A 23,975-nucleotide genomic window follows, 5' to 3' on the forward strand; every position below is an offset into this window, starting at 1 on the left:
CTGCTGTTTAAGTCAAACTTGATCGTATCACAAGAAGAATAACATCTTTGTTTTAATGTATAGCACACTAGACTTGTGTTGAAATGCTCACAGGAATAATGGATGTTCCATATCGGATCCTTACATGCTTGTCATTGAAGTTCTTACTGTTTACTTCATTTAAGTATAATTAATAATATAATATTCTTATTAGCCATATGTAGTAAATACTATCATATAAAAACTTGTCCTGTGTGTGTTTGTGTTCTTGAACTTTGGGTTTATTTCTGTTATCTGTTGTATTGACATCAGTTTTGACTAAACCAGGTCTGATTTGCCCAATAATCATTGAATTTGTGCAGCAGGAGTTATTTTTATTCCCCCAGACTGGAGTGAAATGAAGGAATGTTGTTGTTCTCAAGGGAAATATCAGATAATTTCCAGACTCATAACATTGATATCAGTAATTTGATTAAATTACTTTATTTTGTCTTGTGTGCTGCTGCCACAGATGTATCCAAAAACTCAAAATATCAAACAATTGGAGAAATATCTTGTAAATACGAAAACAGTATTTTACATTCTTGTTTTTTTAACATGTTCTCTCTAATTGTCTATCCCTCTCTTTTTCTCCTCCTCCAGCCGTCAGCTCATGGTGGTGTAGGAGGAGTAGGAGGCAGCTTCCCTCCTGCTGATACCTGGAATCAACACAGACCTGAACACACTGCACTGTGGAACCCCGGGATGGAGGTACACACACACACACACACATACATTACAGTGCATACATTATGATGATACATTAACACTGCCACGTCCAGTTACAAACAGAGGAAACACTAGGTTACATTTAGTTTTCCCCAGATCATTCTTAAATTTCATAAACCAGAACTTAATTTTTATTTTCGTCTGAACTAAACATAACAGGTTATTTTACAGCAGTGAAGCTCTGGCACTTCAACCATATGGTGAAGTTGTTTCTTCAGTGAGACCGCAGAGTGCTCTGTGCTGAGGAATAAAGTAACAGCCGTCAGGAACACGGCTACTTGATCCTCTAAATAATTTTTATTAGTCTGAGTTTTTAAGATCAAGCTCTTTCCTTATGGAACAGTCTAATCAATCATTGGTCAGCCAATAAACATGATTAATGTGAAACGTCGTGTTGCTGACATGAAACTGTTTATCCACTTTCTGCTTTTATCGACTCGTCTACTTAATTATATAGTGTAACTATATTTTAAAGAAAGCACATATTTAAGGAGAAATGTTTTTTACAGGAGGGTGGATGTGTCGGCCATGTTCTGATGGAGGAGAGGCTGATGATGCAGCAACAACAGATGGAGGATGACCAGCGGTGGCTGGAGCAGGAGGAGAGCTTCATGGTAACGATCATACACACACGCAAATATTTGTACACAAGCAAGTGGTTTGTTTGTGGACTGCTGCCTTATTACCAGGAAACTGGAGCCTTACAGGGAACTTCTTGGGTTTTTCAAAGTGCGTCTCAGTCAAGGAATTGTGACGAGCTGGGAGATCTTGTGTTTGAGTTCCTGTTTTTAGAGGAGATTCAAGAAATCTTGAAAAGCTGCAACAACTAATTATTGATTGATCTCTCATTCAAATGCAGTTGTCTGTCAACATTGACCGATTGAATTGTTGATACGTTGGATTCACGGCATTGAATAATTTGAAAATGTGTGGTTCTCTCTGCAGGGAGAAACTTGGAATTGAATATTATTGTGAACAAATCAGATCAGTTGCTGCTGTTGGTCATATTTCAATGTCACCTCCACCAATGAAGTTATAGTTTTGCTCTTTCCTATTTGTTGGTTGATGTGTTTTACACAAAAACTAGAAATGTTGGTATATCCAGGCAGAGGGGAGATAAGCTGATTTTTGCTCTGATATTTATGAGTGTTTGCAATTTGGTGCAGCTCGATGGAATTGTTGGGTTATCTTTGAGTTTGCAGAAGGGTAACAGAATAGAGCTGTTACACAGTCTGGTTCATTCAAAACATAACGTATATAAATATAGAAATGACTCATTCCACTCAGTAAAGTAGCTATTGGTGTCGTGGATGCTGGATGACCTGAAGAATCTCTTTTTCAGATATTTGAACTGGCTGAGTGGTTGATTTTTCCCATCAGACACTGAAATATCCCGAAAACGAAGCCAAATCATTCGTCCTTTGCAAAAACAAGTCTGTTTTTCTTCTCTCTTCACATCAGGTTGTTTTCCCTCTTGCTCTGATGGACTGTTTCTGTTTTGAGCCAGACGTAGGGAGAGCACAGACAAAGAGGGAAAACACAGATGAGGGTTGTGAGGTTGGTTTGTGTGGGGCCAGTCGGGATGCCAGGTTTGAAAGACACGTTTATTGCATGATAAAATACCTGACAGACTAAATCACCAAATCTCAATATATGGTATTTGCTTGTATGACTATTTATTTCAGGACGGTAGTGAAATGCGCTGGTGCAAAAATATGTTGCTGATCCTGACTTTATTTCCCTGCTGAACTGGACACATGAAAGGAAACATCCCTCATTGGATTTCATAAAATATCCCATTACTGAACATGACGTGATCTCTTTCCTCAATAAAATAACTAATTTTCAACCACATCTAAGAGAGACTAACTTTCTTTCCACTGTCCTGAATGTACCATCCATTTAAAACCACATGTCCCTTCATACCAACAAGAGAGTCAGTGTGGTGAATTCAAAGCCTCTGCTCTAATCTGATAATATCATGGTTCTGGAAGCTGAAAATAGTTGTTTGCCGAAATAAGAATCAGAAAAATCTGTTATGACAATCAGCTGATCAAACCACAAAGACGGTGGAAGAATGGATTATTTTATAAGTCTGTTTTAGAACTAGCTGAGTGAAAAGCTACGTGAATGTAGATTACTAACCATTAAATATCTAATAGGATTTTACCTGTTACTAATACATGTTATCAGTATCTCTGTTTCCCTAATTTCATGGAAAAGACTATTCAAGTTTATCCCTGAGATAACAAGTGGAACTTCGACAATTCACTCTGCTTGTTGGAGAATTATGCAAAAAAAAATTTGCACTTTTTTTTTTGCAGAATCAAAAAAGTGCAAAGAGCGAGAAGGAAAATAAGTTCTGAAAAAAGAAAGGGATGAAAACTTGTGAGGAGCCACGAGAGTGGAGGACAGAGGGAGGGCCAAAGGAAGTGGGATTGGCATGAGAAGTGGAGAGGGAGGAACGAGTGAGGAGTCCGCCATCAGAGAGAGGGAGATGCAGCGAGATGGAAAGAGTGGGAGGGAGAAATGGAGGAGAAAGTGAGGCGGTTCATTGGATCTTTCCCTTCCAGGATTTTGGGTCTGTGGCTTTAGTGGAGCTTTTTCCTCCACTGGAAAAACTCTCCCTCTCCGTCTTTTCTTTCCTCCATTCTTCCCTTACTTAATTCATCTCTCTTTCTCCGTTCATTTCCTTCCATCTCTGCAAACAGTCCTCTTCGCTCTCTGTTCTTTGTCTGCACTAGTTCCTCTCTTCTCCTTTTCTTTCTGATTTTTCACTCCATCTTTCAAGTTTTTCTTTGCCTCCATCTCTCTCCCTTGCTCTCATACTTTTTCGTTCCCCTTTCGATGGCCTCCACTTCCTCCTCCCATCGTCTTCAGGCTCTACTCTCCCAGGATGCATCTCTTCAAGGCGTGCTTCACCAAAACGGTACTGAAACTGAGACCGAGGAGGGAGGGGTGAACGGCAGTGGCAGTCACGTTAGACAGTTGTATAACGTTGTGTGTGTGAACAGTCTGCAGCACAGAGGTTGTGTGTATCTGCGGCTCTTGATCATGACAATGTCAAATTGTGTTGGTTATTGTGCAGAGAAGATGAAAAGAGGTGGAGTTTAAAAGCTGCAAAATCATTTTCTGCTTAAATTGTGCATTTTTCTCTCGAGGTCTGGTTTTGGGTTTAAAAAGAAACGGTGCCTTAGCTGCTTTGCAAAGGCTGTTGATTTCTGTAACCCTGAGAAAGTGTGATATCGCTTCACTATAATGGAAACTGCACCAAACCTCATGCCTCATTTGGTGTTTTCCTCATTCATGTTGTGTCTCTATCTCTTCCTGGCAGAAGACAGAGTCCAGAAACAGCAGAGGAAGCATCGACAGAGAGGACGGCACACTACAAGCACCGGTCAGTCACCGTTGTGTGTTTTGTGTGGGTCTTGATGGATGAACATTTTGCTTGTATTTATATTAAAAGCAAATTCCCAATTGAATTTTCACTCACGTGAGGAGAGCTGAGGTAAAACAAAGTTGACGAGTAAATTGAAAAAAATAGGTTATGGGAGAAAGGAAGAAGAAGGAGGACTGAGGTAGCAGTGTGGCAGGGAGGGCTCTGCCTGCACACCGACCACATGACCACAGTGGGCTCATGGGAAAGTTAGACCCATCATTCCATTATTAAAGACTAATGACAGTTAGAAATTATACCATAAAAGTTTTTTAGCATCAACTTGTGTGTTCTGTGTCTGCACAGAGTGGAAGCCAACACATCTACCAGCCTGTTGGGAAACCAGGTGAGAGAATTAACACAATGACACTCACAGTTACACTTTCAACAAAAGTTATAAAAGTAGTCTCAACAAACTATGGTCAAAGTAAAAGTATTCATTATACAGGTAATATTCGATATAATGTTTTGGGTAGTTTAACCTTGTGTTCATAAACCCATGACATTATATAACATTGGGATCCACAAGCAACAACTACATCGTTGTAGAAAGTAAATTATTTCACACTGAGTAATGTTAAATGGAAAAGCTATAAGTATAGGTTTGTGTTTCATGGAAATCCAGTCAGTAGTTTTTGCTTAATCCTGCAGACAAATAAACAAACAAACAAAAAAGTAATGGTCAACATGTGTCCTACTCAGCACGCTAGCCTGCTCCAACCAATGAAACCAGTTGACTCTTTTTTTCCAGAACACGTAGCTCCTCCTAAGAAGCCGCCCCGCCCTGGTGCTCCTGGTCACCTTGGCAACCTGGCCAGTCTCTGCCCTGTGGACAGCTACAACGAGGGCGTCAAGGTACAAATACACAAACACACTCACAAAATCACACACACACGTGCAGTAAAGTGACGGATGCTAAGACGTCAGGTGCTGTGTTAATCTCACATTGCTTGTTTTGGACTCTCCCACTCTTACAAATTCTTTTTGATTTGATTATGATTGTGTTAATGGCTTGTGTGCTGAGCCATGTTTTACCTCGTCTGTGTTTGGCTTTGCCCTAATGTTCTGCCCCCTCCTCTCTCCCCCGTTTACTTCTTCTCCCCCTCTCTCGTTAACATCCCTCCATCCTGTTTCCTTTAACACCCATCGTCCTGTCCTCATTCCATATCCTCCTTTTCTCTCTCTGCATCCATCACCTTCACCAACCCCTCTCTCGTGTACACACTCCCACTTCACTTCACCCTCTTCTTTCTTCAAACCCCACCAACCCTCTCCCTATAGCCATGGAGGGTAAGCTGATCTGTGTGTGTCCGTTATCATCGTAGAGTTAGTTTCCTCTTAGTTGTCGTCATTTTGCATAGAACATCCAAGTTTTGTTTTCTTCACCAGAAACAGAGAAAAGCATTAATCAGGAAAATTCAACGAAAAAGGAAACTTTGTGCAAAAGAGCCACTGGTTATATTTTGGTGACGACAACAATCTTTTTATGATCTGATATTTCTGGTGAAGAAAAAATAAAGTGTCACTGTCTGTGGTTTAGCACAAATAAGTAGATGAACAGTAGATACTGCAGGACATGACATTACCATTGTTAGTAGGAAGTTAGCTCCTGTCATTAACTCTTTGTACTAACAACCTATGTGAGGTATCCAGTTTCTAGATCGAAATGCATGTAGATGGTAATAGTCTAAGGTCGGTATGACATGTGTGTAGGTGTGAGAGAGTTTGAGAGAGACAGTGTGTGTGTGTGAGTGATCATCTAGTTTTCTTCTAGTTTTTGTGAAGTCACATACTGCCTCCTAGCGTTTTGTCTGTGTAATTACACTCCCCTCATTGACAGGCAGCTGAAAATGAAACTTTGTCACACAAACAAAATGAAATATCTCTGCTGTCCCGGTGCAGTTGCAGCCTCAGGAGATCAGTCCTCCCCCCACCGCCAACTTGGATCGTTCCAACGACAAAGTGTATGAGAATGTGACGGGATTGGTCAAAGCTGTGATTGAGATGTCCAACAGGATTCAGCCTGCAGCCCCAGAGGAGTACGTGCCCATGGTCAAGGTACGATCCACTGAGTCTATGGAAGAGGCCACACCTCAGTGTCCCATGAACTTTACCCTGCACTGGTTTACTCACTAGTTCTTTTAAGTAATGAGTATTTATTAAATTGTGTGTTTGTGTGTGTGTGGCAGGAGGTGGGTCTGGCTCTGAGGACTCTGCTAGCGACGGTAGATGAGACGATCCCTGTGCTGCCACCCAGCACACACAGAGAGGTAAACACACACTCTCCGTACAAAGCAACACACAAAGTTTTACTCTGCTCGACCTCGACTGCACATGACGTCATCTTAATAAAAGTGATCAAGCAGCGTTTTCTGTCGAAGCCTCCAACACAAACGCCACAACTCTATGACTATGATTCATTGACGTGATTCATCCGCTGCTGTTTCTGTCGTCACAGATCGAAATGGCTCAGAAGTTGTTGAATTCCGATCTGGCCGAGTTGATAGCGAAGATGAAGCTGGCCCAACAGTATGTGATGACGAGGTGAGCACACGACCACACACGCTGCTGGACGCTCTCATAATAAACCATGTTGATGTTTCACACTCGCCTTGTGTTTTCCCCGCGCAGTTTGCAAAAGGACTACAAGAAACAGATGCTAATGGCGGCTCACGCCCTCGCAGTGGACGCCAAGAACCTCCTGGACGTCATCGACCAATCACGACTCAAGATGATCACCCAGACACGCCAACATTAGCCCCCTGGGGATCCAATCAAGCCTGGTTGCTGATGATGATGTTGCAGTGGCGACGGAAGAGAACTTTTAGATGGATATCAGTGACGGACGGATGAAAAATATCAACTGACTGAAACAATCATCTCCCTCTTACCTTCATCACGTCGTTTCCCCCCCCCCCCCGGCAACACTCTATTGTTCGATATTGTGTTGTTTTATACTTTTTGTCGTATTATTTTTTTTTTGCTTTTGTATCCAGATAAACGCTCGTCTTTCTCATCAAGTATCTTGAGAACACCAGTAAAACTTTTTTAAACCGTTGAGTCAGGCAGAGGTTCCTTCTGCAGGACCGTATGGATGTTTGGGGGAATTGGACGCACGTCATAAACACAAAACTAACACTCTCCGCACCGGCAGGACGTAATAACTGGAACTGAAGAGCCAGAACGACGAGGATAATGAAGACGATTTCATAATGTTGTTGTTTAAACATTCTTTTATATCACTATTGATTATTACTTCTCTTCCCAGCCTGGACTCTCACAGTAAGTCGACAGCTACTTCAGCCTTCTCTAAACGTGTACGTGCACAAATGGATTTACACTACAGCTGCTCGTTGTGATGTCATGATTTCATCTCTTCTTTTTCTTTTTTTTTCTTTCAATCTTCCTCCCTGAATATTTCTATCTCAGGCATCGATTCATAAAACATGAAATATGAAAGGTGAATTTGTGAAGAACAAACTAAATGTCTTTTTAATGGTTAAAGAACATTTCGAAAAAACTGCCACAGGCCACTTTTTAAGTTAACTACTTAGTAAATATACAAAGAAACTATATTTTTTACACATTTCTGAGGCGCGAGTGAAAAAGGGAGATGGGTGAAGGGGGGGAGTGGAGTGGAGAGGTGGAGGAGGGGTTTTCTTTTATTTTCATGGAGGTGCTAATTGTATCAGTCGTCCTGTGCCAAATTAACTGATACCAACTCAAAAAAAGGAACATTTCACTTACGATACTCTGAATGTTTGTCAGTGTGTATTTGAGTCTTAGACTGAAAATAAAGATGGACGACATGACAGCTTTCCAAAAGTGAAGCCAAAACACCTCGACCGCCCCCTGCTGGCTGGCTGTTGTATAGTTTGAAAATACTGCGTCCTCCATGTGAGTCAATGGGACATGGACCAGAGTAAAAAGTCAAAGTCGAATGGACAAGCTGGTGTATCTTCAGGATTTCGCTACCATGACTGCTTCTAGACTCCAACTGAACAAGATGGCAGCGATTCGTGTTCGAGATATTTTGGCTTCACTTCTGAACAGCGGGAGGAAGTGAAGACTTCTCGTCCATCTTCACAAACAGTCTGATTTGAGCCTGATGTGTCGTCGTGTCCGTCATGTTTTTGGTTCCTTTTGTCTTCACTTTCATTTTCACTCAACAATATGCAACACAACATTTCAGTTTCCTTAGTTTAGGATCTTTACAAACTTATTTTAGGGGTGAATTACAGATGCATATTAATTTATGATTGGCTAAAAGTCAATTAAACTTAATTTGTGAGAAGTACGTATCTGCCAGAATCAGGTTCCAGCAATTCAAGTGTAATTACATGTTAAAAACCAGCATTTATCTCCAATACTCAGCGAGGAAACTGAAAAATGAAGAATTCTAAACAGAGTTTGGTGGATCTGCTACACCAGCAGCTCATCTGGTTCAAGAAGCCGGGGATCATGGGTAATATCCATCTTTCAGTTGTGTCAGAGATTAACAGGCTTTGTATTTGTCTATGTGAAAACAACTAATTAAGAAATCACCATGTGTGGCTGCAGGGGGCGCTGTTGCTCCGTTAGAGTTACGTGTCGCTTAAAACTTTGGGCTGGAGACTGAAATGCGATTATTGATTTAAAAAATGTGTCCAACAGGATTTGCTCTTATTTCTCCCCTCCATGTCTTCCTCTATCTTTCTACCTCCTCTATCGGAGTTATTTATACCTTTTTAATCCTTCTCTTCTTCTAATCTGCCCCCCTTCGTTTTTCCTCTTCCTCTGTCCCCTGCGCTCTGTCCTCCTCTCCATTCCACTGTTCCCTCTCCCCTGAGGTGAGCGGTATTCTCAGGAAGGAGCCACATGTACAGTTGCTAAACCAAGCAAATAAAAACACTGTTATCATGAAGTACTTCTATCAGCTGTATATAATTTTTCATATTTTTGTCTCTTTGTCTCCTTTTTGCTTCTGAACAATGTGTGGAAACATTATATAAATATATTTATTTATACGTATCTGCTGAATTACTTTCCAAACCCTTTATAAGTTTGAATTCAGACTTTAAAATACATGTCACCACAGTTTTGTCAGAATGACCAGAAGGTATAGATTAAGAATTGTATTTCACATTTATTGGAGTAAATCTATCAATTTGAAATATAATAACCTATAATGACAGAGGGTGTTTTTAGAAACTTTGCTATTAAGTCAATAAACTGCAATCTCATTTCTGGAAGGTTTTTCAGACCCTTTGTCTCAGAAGCCAAAACTGTGGTCATGTACGTCCAGTGTTCTTTCATTAGAACTTGATTGAAGTCTCAGCTGTTCTCCATCAATCAAGCCTGAGTGAATAGACTGAAGCTCCCTGGAATCACAGGAACAAGACCAGTTTAGCAAACATGAGGGAAATGATGCCCGGGTCTCATGAGATGAGAACTTGGCTCCGTTCAGTGAATCATCCTCCAGCTCCGAGACGGGGTGCACCAGGGTTGATACTCGGGGCGATGACCCACACATCCAGCATGAGAACAAGCTCTCTCTCTCTGACTGTCTCTGAGCGGCTCAACCAAAAACCAGATTCTAAATCCCTGGTGAACATCTGTGAGCAGCTCGATCCTTCTCCCCTCATCCGACGGAGCTCCAGAGGATCCGATTGGAAGTTAATTCAGAACAGCAGAAACACAAAGGATCACTTTACTCGATCTTTTATCGAATTTAAACACAAAATGAAAAACGTGTTTCCGCCCGGTCTCGAACCGGGGACCTTTCGCGTGTGAGGCGAACGTGATAACCACTACACTACGGAAACTGATGGAAGCATACTGGTCTTCAGTGTTAATATATCGTATGATAGCAGTGCGGTACTAAGGTATTTAGACATTTATTTAATTATTCTTTTATTATTATTATTATTATTATTTTTTTATTTTTTTTATTTATTTATACTTAAGTCATGTATCGTCCTCCAAACCATATTGCGAAGGTGTATAAATGTATAGTACAGTGTAGTGATACGTTTCTTCCTGTACGGCGTTTTAAAACAGATAATGAACACTTACTGTTTAACTTCCTCCTTCAAAAATGATGTTGCCGTGACCCGGATTCGAACCGGGGTTGCTGCGGCCACAACGCAGAGTACTAACCACTATACGATCACGGCTGGCCATCGGCGCGGATGCGGCTTTTGCGATCTCACACGGATTTTCTACACAAATCCCTCTTTATCAACTAATTCGTTAATTAATTAAAACTATTGTTTGCGTGAAATGTGACAGTAAAAATTCCCAACAGCTGATTATTTAATTTAAACATAGAGGGTAGGAGTTGGTTTTAAATCCAGTCTATGGTTTGAAACCAGCGTCTCGGTGACGTCCCGTCTCGCGAGACTCCCGCAAATCCCGTCCAGGCGACCCAACCCGGAAGCGAATGACGGAACTCTAACAGATCCACCTCTCGCTCCACGGCTCGTTTGTGTTTCGCCCACAGCTGCTGTTGTTCGGCCTGGATGGAGACCGGAGGACCCGGGGCCGGATGTGAACGAGCGGGACGATGTTGAAGAAACGATGTCGTCGCGTTTAACGACCTGGAAGACGCGCGTGGAAACCGGCCGACTGACTGACTGAGTGACTGGTGGATCGAGCACCGGTTGGTTTCTCATCTCTTCACAATACGAGCAGCGATAGTGTTGTTGTCCGATTAAACACCTGAAAAAAATGATTTGGTCTACGACATTTGAAAAGCGAAGAAGCCCGCGAGTGTAAATCATCCCAGGGCTTTTTATTGAATTGTTTTAAACCTCCCTACAATTTGTAAAATGGTGGTAAGTCACCTCCAGCTGTGAATAACTGCTGGTTATGATCTGTAACATCAGGAATATGGATAAAAATAGTTATCTATGAGTCTGACAGCTATTATTATAATATCATCTTATAACAGCTGCAGGAAATCATGTCAGTGTCATGTTTCTGTCAGGCCTCTGCGCCCATGACTACACACGAGGACCCGCTGGTATCTCGTCTGTCATGGTTTCTTTTTAAAAGTCAGTGTCCTATAACAATGACACAAACCAGTGGAACCAGTTATACCCTCTGCTTATTGTCAACCTTCAACGTAGAGAAGGATAGAGAGTAGGAAAGTGTTCTTGTGTTGCTGGAGTGGATAGTACAAAAAAAAAAAAATATATATATATATATATATATATACATAAGAATATGTAAGTGGTAAAGTCTTTGCATGGGGCTAGTATAGCCAGATGCACAGCAGTAAAAAAATGGTTGAAATACAGATGAAACTGTCTAAATGATAATGGAGATAAAGGAACCCACAAAAAACTGGCAACCCACATGAATTCAGGAATATGTTTTTCTGATAAAATGATGTTTTAAGAAGAAGACAGAGTCAACATACTTTTGGCTCGCTGGAAAACCAGAGCATCCATTAAATCTTCTCTGGGAGCAAACGTCCCAAAAGCTGGGGGAAAGCCTACCTGGAAGTGTCCTTAAACATCACACTTCACTCTAATCCTCCATCTCTGACTCCTCCTCCACAGACGCATGGCCTCTCTCCCCTCAGGTAGCATCTCAGCGCGGGCATCATGTTTTTGAAGACGTCGTTCACCACCCTGGTCGTGGGCCTGTTCGTGGTGTACGTGCTCCACACCTGCTGGGTGATGTACGGGATCGTGTACACCAAACCCTGCGACAGCCCCAGTGGCGACAAGTGCATCACACCGTTCCTGGCAGAGAACCCGAAACTACAGGTCAGTGAAGCAGACGGATGGTCCCAGCGATCCATCGGCTTCTATTCCACTTTGTCTTCTATTCAGCGGTGTGTGGGGCTAGTTTGTTGCATTTGGCAGTGTAGGAATAATGTTTCAAAAAGGGAAAAACAAATGAAATCTGTTGATATAATAATGTAATATCCCTGTCTGTCTGTTTATTAGTTAAGTATCTACACTGCACTGCGGCCCAATGCAGAGGGAGGACACACCCTGATCCACAAGGAGGAGAACTTCGACATCAACAGCAAGTTTGAAAGGTATGTGGGAAGATTCCTGGTGTCAGATCTGATTGATTAATATAAAAGTTTCTCTTATATACTTCCTTTTAAGCTTAAGTAAGAGTTTTTTCCAAGTGGAAAATATGAAGAAATTAGAACCAGAAAACCATGAAATATGCACTTGTAAGGAACACAAACTTTAGGAACATGACACTGAGCCCATGCATCGTCTCTCCTCTCTCTCCTTCCCTCAGGATAGTAAATGTCTCCCTCCCTAAGAAGACCCGTAACAATGGAACGTTATTTGCACTGATATTCGTCCATCAGGCCGGCATCACTCCTTGGCAGGACCCTCGGCAGGTCCACCTCGTGGCTCAGCTCACCACGTACATGATCCCCAAACCGCCGGAGATCTCTCTGATATCCGGGCAGGATCAAACACTGGTATGCATGATCAGGCTTTCTCACCAAACCACTAAATGTATCAGTCCGAGAGATGCTGCACACGTGCGACTCCTGTCTTAAGAAAACGTTCTTCTTCACGTTACAGGGTCTGAATGAAGAAGGCCAGGTGAACAAACCAGGTGAGGCTAACCGTGCAGCAAGGGGCCGAGCAGGAAGGGGAGCCTCTTCCATGTCGGATGACCCGGTTTCCCACTGGCGTACGCGCCTGACACTTAACATCGTCAGTGACCACTTCATATTCGACAAGGAGAACATGCCGAGTGAAGTCCACAGATACCTCAGAGCGTAAGATAATAAACTAATGTTGGTCGCGTTTTTTGGATTCCCCGACCAGTGAACACCACAAAAGTCAGTTTTCTTTGTCTGTGTTCCAGATTCCAAAATGGCAAGAAGATGGTGTATTTACCTCTGCTGTTTGTCGATGAGCTCAGCAACCGGGTCAAGGACCTCGCGGTGAGTTCTCCCTACTAAATAAATATTATGATACACACAGTCTGGTGGTTAAAGTCACAGTTCACTGAGTCATTCTTTTTAATGGAGCATTATTCAGACCTATATTAGTTGGTCTTCATCAAACCTCAGCTATGAAATGCTTCCTGCCTCAGAACAATATCAATAAAAAGTCTGTGATGAGCTGACAGGTGTGTGTGTGTTCATTTGTTTGTGTGTGTGCAGGAGATCAACAGCAGCTCCACCGAGCTTCCTCTGACCATCTCTTACGACGCCATCTCTCTGGGGAGGCTGCGCTTCTGGATCCACATGCAGGACGCTGTTTTCTCCCTGCAGCAGTTCGGTATGTGTGTCGTCGTCCCCCTCTCTCTCACGCTCAGTTTGATTATTTCTGTCTTAACACCTCCATGTTTCTCCAGGTTTCACAGAGAAAGATGCTGATGAGATAAAAGGGATCTTTGTGGACACCAACCTCTACTTCCTGGCGCTGACCTTCTTTGTAGCAGCGTTCCATGTGAGTCTGACTTCAGATCCACTCCCACATTAGAGTCACTTTCCACTGGACTTAATAAAATGGAAGAGACAATTGACCTAATACACAAGTCTAAGCATTGTATGATTTTTCCAACTCACAAACTGCAGCCATTCTCTCCGGATATAAAATCAGTATAACAGACCAGACAATAACGATTTAAACACTTCTACATTCTAATTCTGTCCCATCATCAGTTATTAATTCTGATTCACTCGCGTTTGGGAGAGAAAATCTTTCACCCTCTTCTCCCATGTGACCCTGATCTTTTGCTTTTGTAGCTTCTCTTTGACTTCCTGGCGTTCAAGAACGACATCAGCTTCTGGAAGCAGAAGAAAAGCATGGTGGGAATGTCGAGCAAAGCAGGTGGGTCACTTTGTTCCTGCCTCATATATAGGTCAGGGAAGAAACGCTAAACAGATTTCAATGTTGTGAAATCTGGAGCTTCATCTGCAAATAACAATTTTGTTATTTGCTGACTGATTAAAGTTGCAGCGGGGCCACATGTTGTGTTTGTTTGCTGACTGCTAACCGCAAACATGGGCCATCTGCCAAATGTCAACATGATACAGTTTAGCTTAGGAATTAATTTATTACGCGGCAGTACTTTTATCTTTGCTTTATTAAGTGTTATCCATCGACCACGTGATTCGTCAGCAGTCTTTCACTAACAAAGTGTGAACTGTTTATTTCTTTCAGTGCTCTGGAGATGTTTCAGCACCATCGTGATCTTTCTGTATTTGCTGGACCAGCAGACGAGCCTGCTTGTCCTCATACCTGCTGGTGTCGGCTCTATCATTGAAGCAAGTACACACACAAACAGACACACTAATACACACACACGTACACACTTTCACAACTGCACAGAGATTCAGATCTATTCAAAAACAAAAGGGAAATGTAAATATGTTATTGTAGGATGGGAATCATTTTCTTTTTCTTAGCCTCAACACCGTCATTGTTTCGACATTATTTGGACTTGAATTTTTGCGACTGCTGGTTTAATGAAAACCAAGTATAACTAAATATTCTGTGGATTGATCGTGTCTTTGTTCAAATTCTTTGTTTTGTATATGACACCTATATGAACATTTAATATTTCCTGAATAACAGTTTAGATTTCTTTCTCCTTGATTGAAAGAAACATAGTAGTCGTAAAATAAAGGAGTAATTAAGTGGAATTTAAAAATGGTTAATTATAAGAAATGCTTTGATCAATGTAAGATCTTTTTTATTTGGGATATTTTATTTTTTGCAGGTATGGAAAGTGAAGAAGGCTTTTAAGATTCAAGTTTTCTGGAAAGGAGGCAAACCAACATTCGTGGTAGGTCTATGTGTGTAGTGTGTTAGTGAGTGTTAGTCTTTTATTGTGTGTCTGTGTGCGTATGCAACACGGTTGTGCAGATTGTTTGAAAATGTGTTCGGGGATTTTATTTTGTGTCGTTTCTGTTTTAACAGTTTGGCAAAATGGATGAATCTGAGAGGAGAACAGAGGAATATGATACCCTGGTAAGACAAACACACACAGATAAACATGACTGTAACTATTTCATACAGGTTTAATAAGCTAATCGTCACATGCTTTGTGTTTCTCTGTAGGCCATGAAGTATCTGTCCTACCTCCTGTACCCACTGTGTATTGGAGGGGCTGTGTATGCTCTAGTATACCAACGATACAAGAGGTGTGTGTGTATGAATAACAAGCACAGTATTTACTACACAACTAGTAAGTGTGTAGTAATTATGCCATTGTTTGTCTCTCTCTCTCTCCCGGTCATAGTTGGTACTCGTGGTTGATCAACAGTCTAGTGAATGGTAAACAAACAACACAAAAAAACAAACACTCTTTTACCTGATCAATTCATAACTATAAATCAATGCTCTTCATTATTTGATTCTAAAGAAAAGGCTAATAATCGTGTTTTGTAACTTCTACAGGTGTATACGCCTTTGGCTTCCTCTTCATGCTTCCTCAACTGTTTGTCAACTATAAGGTCAGTTTGTCACAGATACTGGATTTTATAATATTTCAGAAAGAGAAGATCTTTCTGAAGGAGACACCTTGTGAGTATCAGGCAAGACAAAAACGAGGCAAAAATCTGGATTATGAGAAGTGTAATTTTTTTTTTTGCTTTATTATGAAAATGAGACGGAACCAATCACAATATGTCGAGCTGACACAGTCTTGATAGTTAATGGGAAATTGATCATTAATGCTGTTTTAAAAAATGTGATAATAGATTGAGTAACTCTAATTTCTTAGAAACAAACATTAAACTAACTTGTTTTTCTCTGTTTGATTGTGCAGATGAAGTCTGTGGCCCACCTGCCGTGGAAAGCCTTCATGTACAAGGTGAGAACAAAAACCTTGACAGTCAGTGAAATGACGGATGAACTTGGTTTCAACACACTTTACTTATTTACTCAATGAGCACCTATAAGTACAACAGTGTTTATGTAGTGGGCTTCATTTACAGTTATGTTCTTTTCATATGTTAATGATTGGATTTGGGACAGAATTCAGTTTTATCCTTATCCTGTTTAACAAAGGAGGATTTGTTTGCTGTTGTGTAAAATATATTTGCGTTAATATTTATCAATTGATCTTCTACAGGCTTTCAATACCTTCATCGACGATGTGTTTGCCTTCATCATCACCATGCCAACGTCTCACAGACTGGCATGTTTCCGAGACGATGTCGTGTTTCTCATTTACCTCTACCAGAGATGGTAGGTGGACACGCACACACATGCACACACACACATGCACACACACACAGACACACAGCCTCAAACAGAGGGTGTAAATCTCGCGCCAGGCCGTACCCATATCCGCAGCAGGTCTCCATGGTGAACAGCCTCTGGCGTGTTAGAACAAGGGGGGTAAGGGAAGTCTTTGGTAGGACCCTCAGTAACATGATGCATTTCTCTTCCACCCTGTCAACTAGATACCAAACCCCAGCCCTTACCTTAATTCTGAATCTCTAATTCTCTGCCCCTGTCTCTCTCCTCAGGCTCTACCCAGTCGACAAGACAAGAGTTAATGAATACGGGATTTCTTATGATGAGAAACCCAAAGAAAAAAAGCCTCACAAGGACTAAAGAGGAAACACATATAATTGTTTTCCATGAACTGGAACCTGCAGGTTCTATCTTCTGTCCTCTGCTCTCTCCCGACCTCATCGGGTGTCAATTGAGCTGGTTCACTGGTCCAGGTGAAAGTGGGGAAACATGTATTTTGTGTCATCAGTTAGTTGTAAATTGACCAATTGCCTCAAAACGCTTGTCGGTTCTGATTTTTTTTTTATCTCCACGCCGTCCAATAGTGCGAAAGGTTCCAAGCAAAGTTCAACATCTGCTTATCTGGCTTTTGCCACCTGGAGAGGTGTTTTTGTTTTGTTTCGCAGTGTGTGACAGGTCAGTAACATCGATAAGTTCAATCTATAACTCTTTTTGAACTGACGTAACTAAAGGGAACATTTTATATGCAAAGCTGCAAGAGTAAAACAAGGTGCCACTCCTTTTTTAAGATGAAACTGCCCCTTGAGGGCTGTAAATATAATACGGAATCAAACCTAAAACAGCCTGAGCCTGGACCTAACTGCTTTGAGGAACCAACAACTAAATACATCCAGGAGTTTTATCACGAGAGCTGCTGAGTTCATCAAAGACGCTTCATTCATTCAGACAGCATTTAATGTTATATCAATTAAATTTGGATTAAACCACTTTGAACTGTGGGCTAAAAAGAGAAAAGGCGTTTTCACATTATTATTAATATTCCATATGTATCAAGGCTGATACATTAAAGCTTTCAGAAAAATCCATTCCCCAGTCGTAATTACAGCTTAGGTGTTGAAGTGAAATCAATTTACATGTCAGAACCTGGTAATTAGTGTGACTGATATAACATGAAATCAGGAAAATGAGTGACAATGAAACATAAATGGATTTTTTTTTAAATTTTTAAATACCCGATGTGCTTTTCTAGATATTGAATGAAATTGTCCCAAAAGGCTCTCAACAATTTATTTTCCTCTTAGAAAACATAGATATGTAGATATTCCAAATGTTTTATCCAGAATTTTCACATGAACAAAGCAAACATAAATTCCAGAGTGACTTTGCGTCACCTACATTTTAAAGTGATAATATACAGAGTATGTTTTTAAATGACTGAGGCCGAAATAAAGGGAAAGACACCTAACATGTAAAACAATAAATGCATCACTTAAATAATATACTTTCAATCTATGCACGTAAAAGATGGCTGCAGATAAGAAGATTCAAATTTCTTGCCACAGCGATAAGGAGGGATTCCTGTAATGTTTTTTGAATCTTAACATTCCAGAATCTGCTGAGTTGAACGTGTCTGTGTGTCTTGCTCTGTCCACATGTTAAATGGCGCTGGCTTCCTCTGCACTGTAACACAGGATGAGACCTCCGAGAGCCACGCTGTCCTTTACGTCCATTCTAGTTTTGTAGTTGCACCTGCTCAAGTATTTTTCACGTGTCAGGGCCAAGAAAATCTGATAGTGCCAAATGTGAAATGGATTCTTTGAACTGCTTTGTACGGTCACCATAAATAGACACTCACATTAATGGTGGGGAACGGGTAAATGTTCGAGACTTGTGGAAAGTATTACTACATCTGGATTTACACAGTCACATTTTAATACTTTCTTCCATAGTTGAGTTATCAGATTATATTTTGTCTGTGCTCGGAGATTCAGTTTAGATTTTCCTTGTTTCCTGTGCGAGTGCATCCAGGAGAGATGCAACGTGCATTTGCCTTGAAAATGATTTTGCTTATTGTGATGTTTGTGTTTTTGATTGAGATGTAATAAAATAACTGACTGAACATTTCTGGTTGTGGATTTAATACCGCTGGACATTGTTCATATTCTCCATAGTTTAGATTTGAGTGCAGGGTTGTCTGGCACACTTACAATACTGCACCTACACCCAAGGTCTAATTGGAAGAATATTTATAAACATGTGCGTATATATAGATTTGAATTGAATTGAGGAAATTAATTAATTAATTTAAACAGTGAAAATGAAAAGAAAAGAGGCAGGCATTTAAAGTTTTTTAAATATTTGTTAATTATTATCTGTTTGAGCTTGTAAAAAGCTTGTAAAAAAAGAAAACAATAATATATATTATAGTAAAAAACGAAGTCAGAGAAAAAGTTATGAACTGATGAACGTCACTGTCTGCGTGCTGACGTCAGAGTCACGCAGCCTTGACGTAGAGTATATAAACGCTGCTCCCGCCCTCCGCTCCTCCCTTTCCGCTGCTTGACGTCAACGTGTCTGAAGGTGCTCGGTTCTTCATCCGAAGCTAAGGCCCACAATCCGGCAACTAGCACCGCTAATTTCAGGCATCCGACCCCGCAGATACCAAACCTAACATCTAAAATGGCCTCCGTGTCCGAGCTCGCCTGCATTTACTCTGCGCTCATCCTCCACGACGATGAAGTCACCGTCACCGTAAGTGTCCCGGTTCCTCCCGCTTAGCCCCGGCTGCATGTCTGTGTTTCACCCCGGGAGAGGGTCCGCGCTGGTGGTGAACGCCTCTAAAATCTTAAATAGACCCGTAACATCTCCGAGGAGACACCGGGTCTTTAACCAATCTGTTAAAATGACTTATTGAAGTGAACCGGTGTCTGTAAACACGTAGCTGTCAAAATGGCGGCATGCTAGATGCTAACGTCAGACCGGTTTGTGTGTCAGGAGCTCGAGTCTGTTTCTGTTAAAATCCTAAATTAAGTCGCTATGGTTTTTCAACACGTGTCACTAATATGCAAATTAATAGTTGAAGCTGTTCACATCCATTCATTCATGACAGGTGCTAGGAAATGCTAATGCTAAGCTTCACACCAGAACACTGAACTGTTAACTTCAGATGTGTAACTTGGCTGAGTTCAGGGTCACATTATTAATTCTGGTCAAATCAGTTTCATCCATCCTGTTGCTTCAGTGACTTGTGTGGTGTTGATACACGTGGAGGCTGCTCCACATCCTACAGAGCTGCCGCTGCATATATTAGACATGCGCACTAAACCCACGTGTGTGATCATGTGTGAGGCAGCATCAAATACTGTTATTAATACTGTTAACATGTTCTGTTATTATCTCACTTTCACTGTCAGACAACTGTGAAATGTTAGTCTTACAGTATGTACGAGCTTAATCTAGTAGTTTCTGCCAATAGTTTTTAATTGATGACAGAAAGCCAATCAGTAGTTTAGCATGTGATATATTGTATGCTCATTTATATTAGGACCTGTATATCTATGATTGTTTTTGTAACCTCTTGTCTTGTCTCTGCAGGAGGACAAGCTCAATGCTCTGATCAAGGCTGCAGGAGTCACTGTGGAGCCTTTCTGGCCAAGTCTCTTTGCCAAGGTGAGGGACGGACACATGATGAGTTGTATATGAAGTGCTGCTATATCGTGACATGAACATTGCTACATTTGAGGGTTTAAACCTGTCAGGGTTTTCAGAGTCTCCTGAGCTGGGATAAATTCTGACACAGTAGAATAGAGACAACTGTGAGCAGGACAAAGGATGTGTTCACATCCCAGAGTCGGTTAACTGCTTAATGGATTACTGCAGGAGGGAATGTTAAAAGTGAGGACTTAAAGGTGGATTAGGTCACTGACACATAAAGTTTATCATGTAAGTAAGACAAAATACGACCCTCCGCTCCAACTGAGTTTCCTCTAATGGGAGTCATCACTTTAGGTTAAGTTTGAGAGGAGTAAGCATCAGGTGCATTTTAACATCCACAGCTTGGGACATAAAGAATTAAACGTATGGAAGTCTTATGTATGACATGATTGAAAATATACTGCAGTGTCTCTAATCTACACTGTCAGGCTCCATCTGCATCGCTCACACAATGTGACATGACACTGACCTGTGACTATTTCCGTGTCTCAGGCTCTGTCCAGCATCGACATCGGCAGCCTGATCTGCAACGTTGGAGCAGGAGGAGGTGCTGCCCCAGCTGGAGCCCCAGCTGTAGCTGCTGCTGCCACTGCTGACGCCCCAGGTAACGAGAGCCTGGGATCCTTTATCTTTGAGGGATCGCCCTTCTCACATTTTGGATCAGATTGACAGCAAATGCTGGCATGTGTAAACTAAATATTTAATGTTATTAAACATAAACCATCTTTTTTTTGCCCCTGCAGCTAAGGAGGAGGAGAAGAAAGAAGAGAAGGAAGAGTCCGAGGGGTCCGATGACGACATGGGCTTCGGTCTCTTTGACTAAACAGTTTTTGTAATGAAACAATAAAAGTACAAAAACTGAGGAAAAACTGGTCTGACTCTTAATGTTCTATGAATGTCTGGTAAAGACACAAGTCCCTGAAATTGTGGGTGTCGGGCATTGACTGGAGAGAATAGAGACAATGGGGAAAAACACTGGAATGTTCAACCTCCATTGAGGTTCCACTAGAGCTTCTACCTCTACCAAGGCTCTACAGTCCACTAATGAAACTAATAAAATTCACTTATTTGGAGACACACCAAATTGCACAAATTTGTACATTTTAGTTTCTTAAACATAATTTAAAGATCCATGAATTCTCAAAAGGACGTTATTGGTAGTTTATTTAATTAATTAATTATTAGGGAATTATTTAATATCTAACACCAATTTGTCCCAAAGTGAATTCTTTGCTCTGCTTGTGAAACCGCCGTTCACCTGTATTTTCCAGAAGGTCAAAGAGTCACGGGACGTTTCACCGGCTTCTTTTTGTCCCTAAATCAGGTCCAGCCCACTTTAATCCTGACTCATTGCTGAGCTGGAGGTCAGCGGCCCCTGTGCGAGCTCGGGCCGCTGACCTCCATCTTGATGGAGTCCCTGCGGCTGCCTGTGTTTTCTTATCTTGGATGGATCACTGCCTCGCTCCTTGACCCGGCGAAGTGTCCGCCTGCTCTGCTCCGGCCCGGCAATTTGTCCGAGCAGTTTGTCTGCAACCCCCACTGACTCCGCCTTCAGGACAGTGGAACCTACAGCTGGGAATTGAGCAGCCATCATTCTGGAAGTGCTCTGTGGGCAGATTTCCCAGCTGAACGTCCCTCCATAAATCTGCCTCATGGTGTTATTACCACTTCCTGTGCCGGCCGTGACCCCCCCCCCCCCCCTCCTGTCTCTGCAATGTCACCGGAGCTGACACCACGTTCTCTGCACAATTGACTTTGTGCATAGATTTGACAACGGGCCTCATCAGCAGTAACATGACGGCCGGTGTCGTGTGTTGAATGGCAGCTGGAAACAGGCCAGAGGGCTCGAGCTGGATTTGATGGAACCTCTGTTTGTTTCTTTTTTTTCGCTGTGCTTTCAAATGAAAAATATCTGTTTATATAAGCAGCTCATCGTTTTAACTGTTGGCGTTTTCTACTTCATTTACCTTGACAAAAAGTAGCTCAGATCATTTACTGAAGTGTGAGACTTAAGTGTAATTTACAATCTACAGTCCATGTTTGTGAACAGTCACCATCTACCCAAGGCCCTTTGTCAATATCCTTTAAGTATATTGGACTTTTACTTGTAATGGATTTCTTTCATCCTCCTCTATTTGCTCTTTAACGAGTACTTCCGCTCATTTATCGTCGGGATCATTCATGGTGTCTTTTATTATTCTGTCTTGTATTTCGGGTTTATTATTTAATCCGTTATTAGAAAGATTGAAACTACAATAAAAAGGGCAGCCACAGGAAAAAGTGGGTCTCCATTACAATCGAGCTTCCCAGAGTAATGAAATAGTGAGTGTGTGTTTCTGAACCTTTGGGCGGAACAGGACGTCCAGACCGGCACCAAAGAGAGAAATGTAAAGGGAAAAAAATGGCAGGGTTTAAAATATATGACCAAGCGAAGGGCAGAACTTCCCCCTGATGCGTTCCACGTCCATTTACTTGTCAGAAGTGATTAAAGGGCTTCAGCCTATATCCTGCTAAAGTGATGTGCTCGTTCCCTTCCCTCAGGAAACCGGAGTCTCATACATTAGCTAGATTGCAGAGTTTCTGGTCCCATGTGATCCAGGGAGCGGGCCGAGCTCCTCAGGCAGCTTCGTTTAACTGTTCCTCAGCTCCAGTTTGAGAGAGAAGGTGACCGGACTCTCTGCTTCCAGGGCATCCGACCTCTGAAGCACCCGGCCGGGGGGATTTTCTACAACTTCTCGTCTCACTTTTATTCATGAAAGGTCATTTGTTAGTGTCACGTTCTGCTTTAATGCTCCTGTTTTATTCATTTCAGTTAATGCAGAGGTGGAAGTCCATTTATTTTAACGTATTTCATTTTTGTGCGATATTATACTGTAGCTATAGATTTCACAGAGAAATATACTTTTAAATTCATTACAGCTATTTTTAGTTTCTACTACTAGGACAAAACGTGAACACTTTACCCTCACACCTACTTAAAGTAATTAAAATGAGCATTATATAATTCAGATGCCTCATTGAAAGATTTCTGAATAAAAATAATTCAAATAATAATGAGGATTCAGTGATCAAATTAACTGTGTGATAATACATAACTATGATAGGAGTGAGTAAAGTTTGATCCATATAAACAACTTTTACTTATTATATTTCTGTAATCTGCTTACACAATATATCACATCAAAACATAGTAGTCCAAACTATGAGTTATATCATTCTGATGCACTATTTAAATAACAAAACAACTTAATTTAAATTTCCTTTTGAAAATGTGTTAAATACCTAATGATAATGATAATAACAATGATAATAATCATCATCATCCAGTGATATAGTACACAGCATGATAATGGTAATATTACAGAGGACATTCTGCTTTAGTTGACTTAAATGTGATCCTTACAGTAAAGAGTGTTATAACCTTGGTCTCAGTAGTGAAACTTTTCACCTCTCAGTGGCGCAACAGCTCCATCTTCAAGAATCAGACGGCCTCACTTCTGTCATTAACCACACTGAGCCCGCTCTCGTCTCTCTCTCTCTCTCTCTCTCTTTCTCTCTCTCTCTCTTCCTCCGCTCCCGTCTGTCTGTCTCTGTCCTTCCTCGATTCTCTGTGATGATCCATAATCACCACTGCGTGTGTCTCCATCAACATCCATCACTCTTTATGGAGTTTCACAGTCAGGGGCTCGAAGCAGAGCGATGGGGAGAGAGGAGGAGGAGACAGCCTTCCAGTCAGGGGCAGAGAGAAGGCTACTCAGCAGTCTATTTCCAAATGACCTCCCAGTTACAGAGAACGTGTAACGCTGTGCACACGTTTCCAGTCCTGGGATACACCACATACCTTTTTGCTCTCCGGCTGGGGAAGCCCCGCTGATTTGCTCATTTCATTTGAATAA

At 41.4% G+C, this 23,975-nt stretch overlaps 3 protein-coding genes and 2 non-coding genes across 11 annotated transcripts in view; 3 read left to right on the forward strand and 2 right to left on the reverse strand.

The window, feature by feature from the left end:
* Positions 1-9,089, forward strand: part of ptk2aa (protein tyrosine kinase 2aa) — a 54,147-nt gene extending 45,058 nt beyond the window's left edge. For 5 of the 7 annotated variants that reach the window (XM_062409643.1, XM_062409641.1, XM_062409642.1 and 2 more), the window contains 9 exons: positions 622-729; positions 1,257-1,361; positions 4,082-4,144; positions 4,490-4,529; positions 4,935-5,038; positions 6,086-6,241; positions 6,373-6,453; positions 6,642-6,727; positions 6,815-9,089. In XM_062409643.1, coding sequence (XP_062265627.1) covers positions 622-729; positions 1,257-1,361; positions 4,082-4,144; positions 4,490-4,529; positions 4,935-5,038; positions 6,086-6,241; positions 6,373-6,453; positions 6,642-6,727; positions 6,815-6,941 — 870 coding nt within the window. In that variant the 3' untranslated portion in view covers positions 6,942-9,089. Of the gene's footprint in view, positions 1-621; positions 730-1,256; positions 1,362-2,432; positions 2,597-4,081; positions 4,145-4,489; positions 4,530-4,934; positions 5,039-6,085; positions 6,242-6,372; positions 6,454-6,641; positions 6,728-6,814 lie in introns of those variants that run through there. The other 2 variants (XM_062409640.1, XM_062409644.1) reach the window with 2 other exon arrangements.
* Positions 9,090-9,914: 825 nt separating this feature from the next.
* trnav-cac (transfer RNA valine (anticodon CAC)) lies at positions 9,915-9,987 on the reverse strand. Its single transcript has one exon. It is a non-coding gene; the product is annotated as a tRNA-Val (tRNA).
* Positions 9,988-10,266: 279 nt separating this feature from the next.
* trnah-gug (transfer RNA histidin (anticodon GUG)) lies at positions 10,267-10,338 on the reverse strand. Its single transcript has one exon. It is a non-coding gene; the product is annotated as a tRNA-His (tRNA).
* Positions 10,339-10,588: 250 nt separating this feature from the next.
* On the forward strand, positions 10,589-18,484 carry clptm1l (CLPTM1 like). Its single transcript, XM_062409485.1, has 18 exons — positions 10,589-10,823; positions 11,728-11,937; positions 12,121-12,215; positions 12,431-12,620; positions 12,727-12,926; positions 13,016-13,094; positions 13,317-13,434; positions 13,511-13,605; positions 13,905-13,989; positions 14,323-14,426; positions 14,882-14,947; positions 15,082-15,132; positions 15,223-15,305; positions 15,404-15,438; positions 15,562-15,617; positions 15,932-15,976; positions 16,238-16,353; positions 16,638-18,484. The coding sequence occupies exons 2-18, from the start codon at positions 11,773-11,775 to the stop codon at positions 16,723-16,725; spliced, it is 1,671 nt and encodes a 556-aa protein (XP_062265469.1). The 5' UTR covers positions 10,589-10,823; positions 11,728-11,772; the 3' UTR covers positions 16,726-18,484.
* Positions 18,485-18,907: 423 nt separating this feature from the next.
* On the forward strand, positions 18,908-20,948 carry rplp1 (ribosomal protein lateral stalk subunit P1). Its single transcript, XM_062410383.1, has 4 exons — positions 18,908-19,116; positions 19,960-20,034; positions 20,572-20,683; positions 20,823-20,948. The coding sequence occupies exons 1-4, from the start codon at positions 19,045-19,047 to the stop codon at positions 20,900-20,902; spliced, it is 339 nt and encodes a 112-aa protein (XP_062266367.1). The 5' UTR covers positions 18,908-19,044; the 3' UTR covers positions 20,903-20,948.
* The last annotated feature ends 3,027 nt before the right edge of the window (positions 20,949-23,975 follow it).

The sequence above is a fragment of the Platichthys flesus genome, chromosome 17, assembly GCF_949316205.1.
Source record: "Platichthys flesus chromosome 17, fPlaFle2.1, whole genome shotgun sequence".
Classification (NCBI taxonomy): domain Eukaryota; kingdom Metazoa; phylum Chordata; class Actinopteri; order Pleuronectiformes; family Pleuronectidae; genus Platichthys; species Platichthys flesus.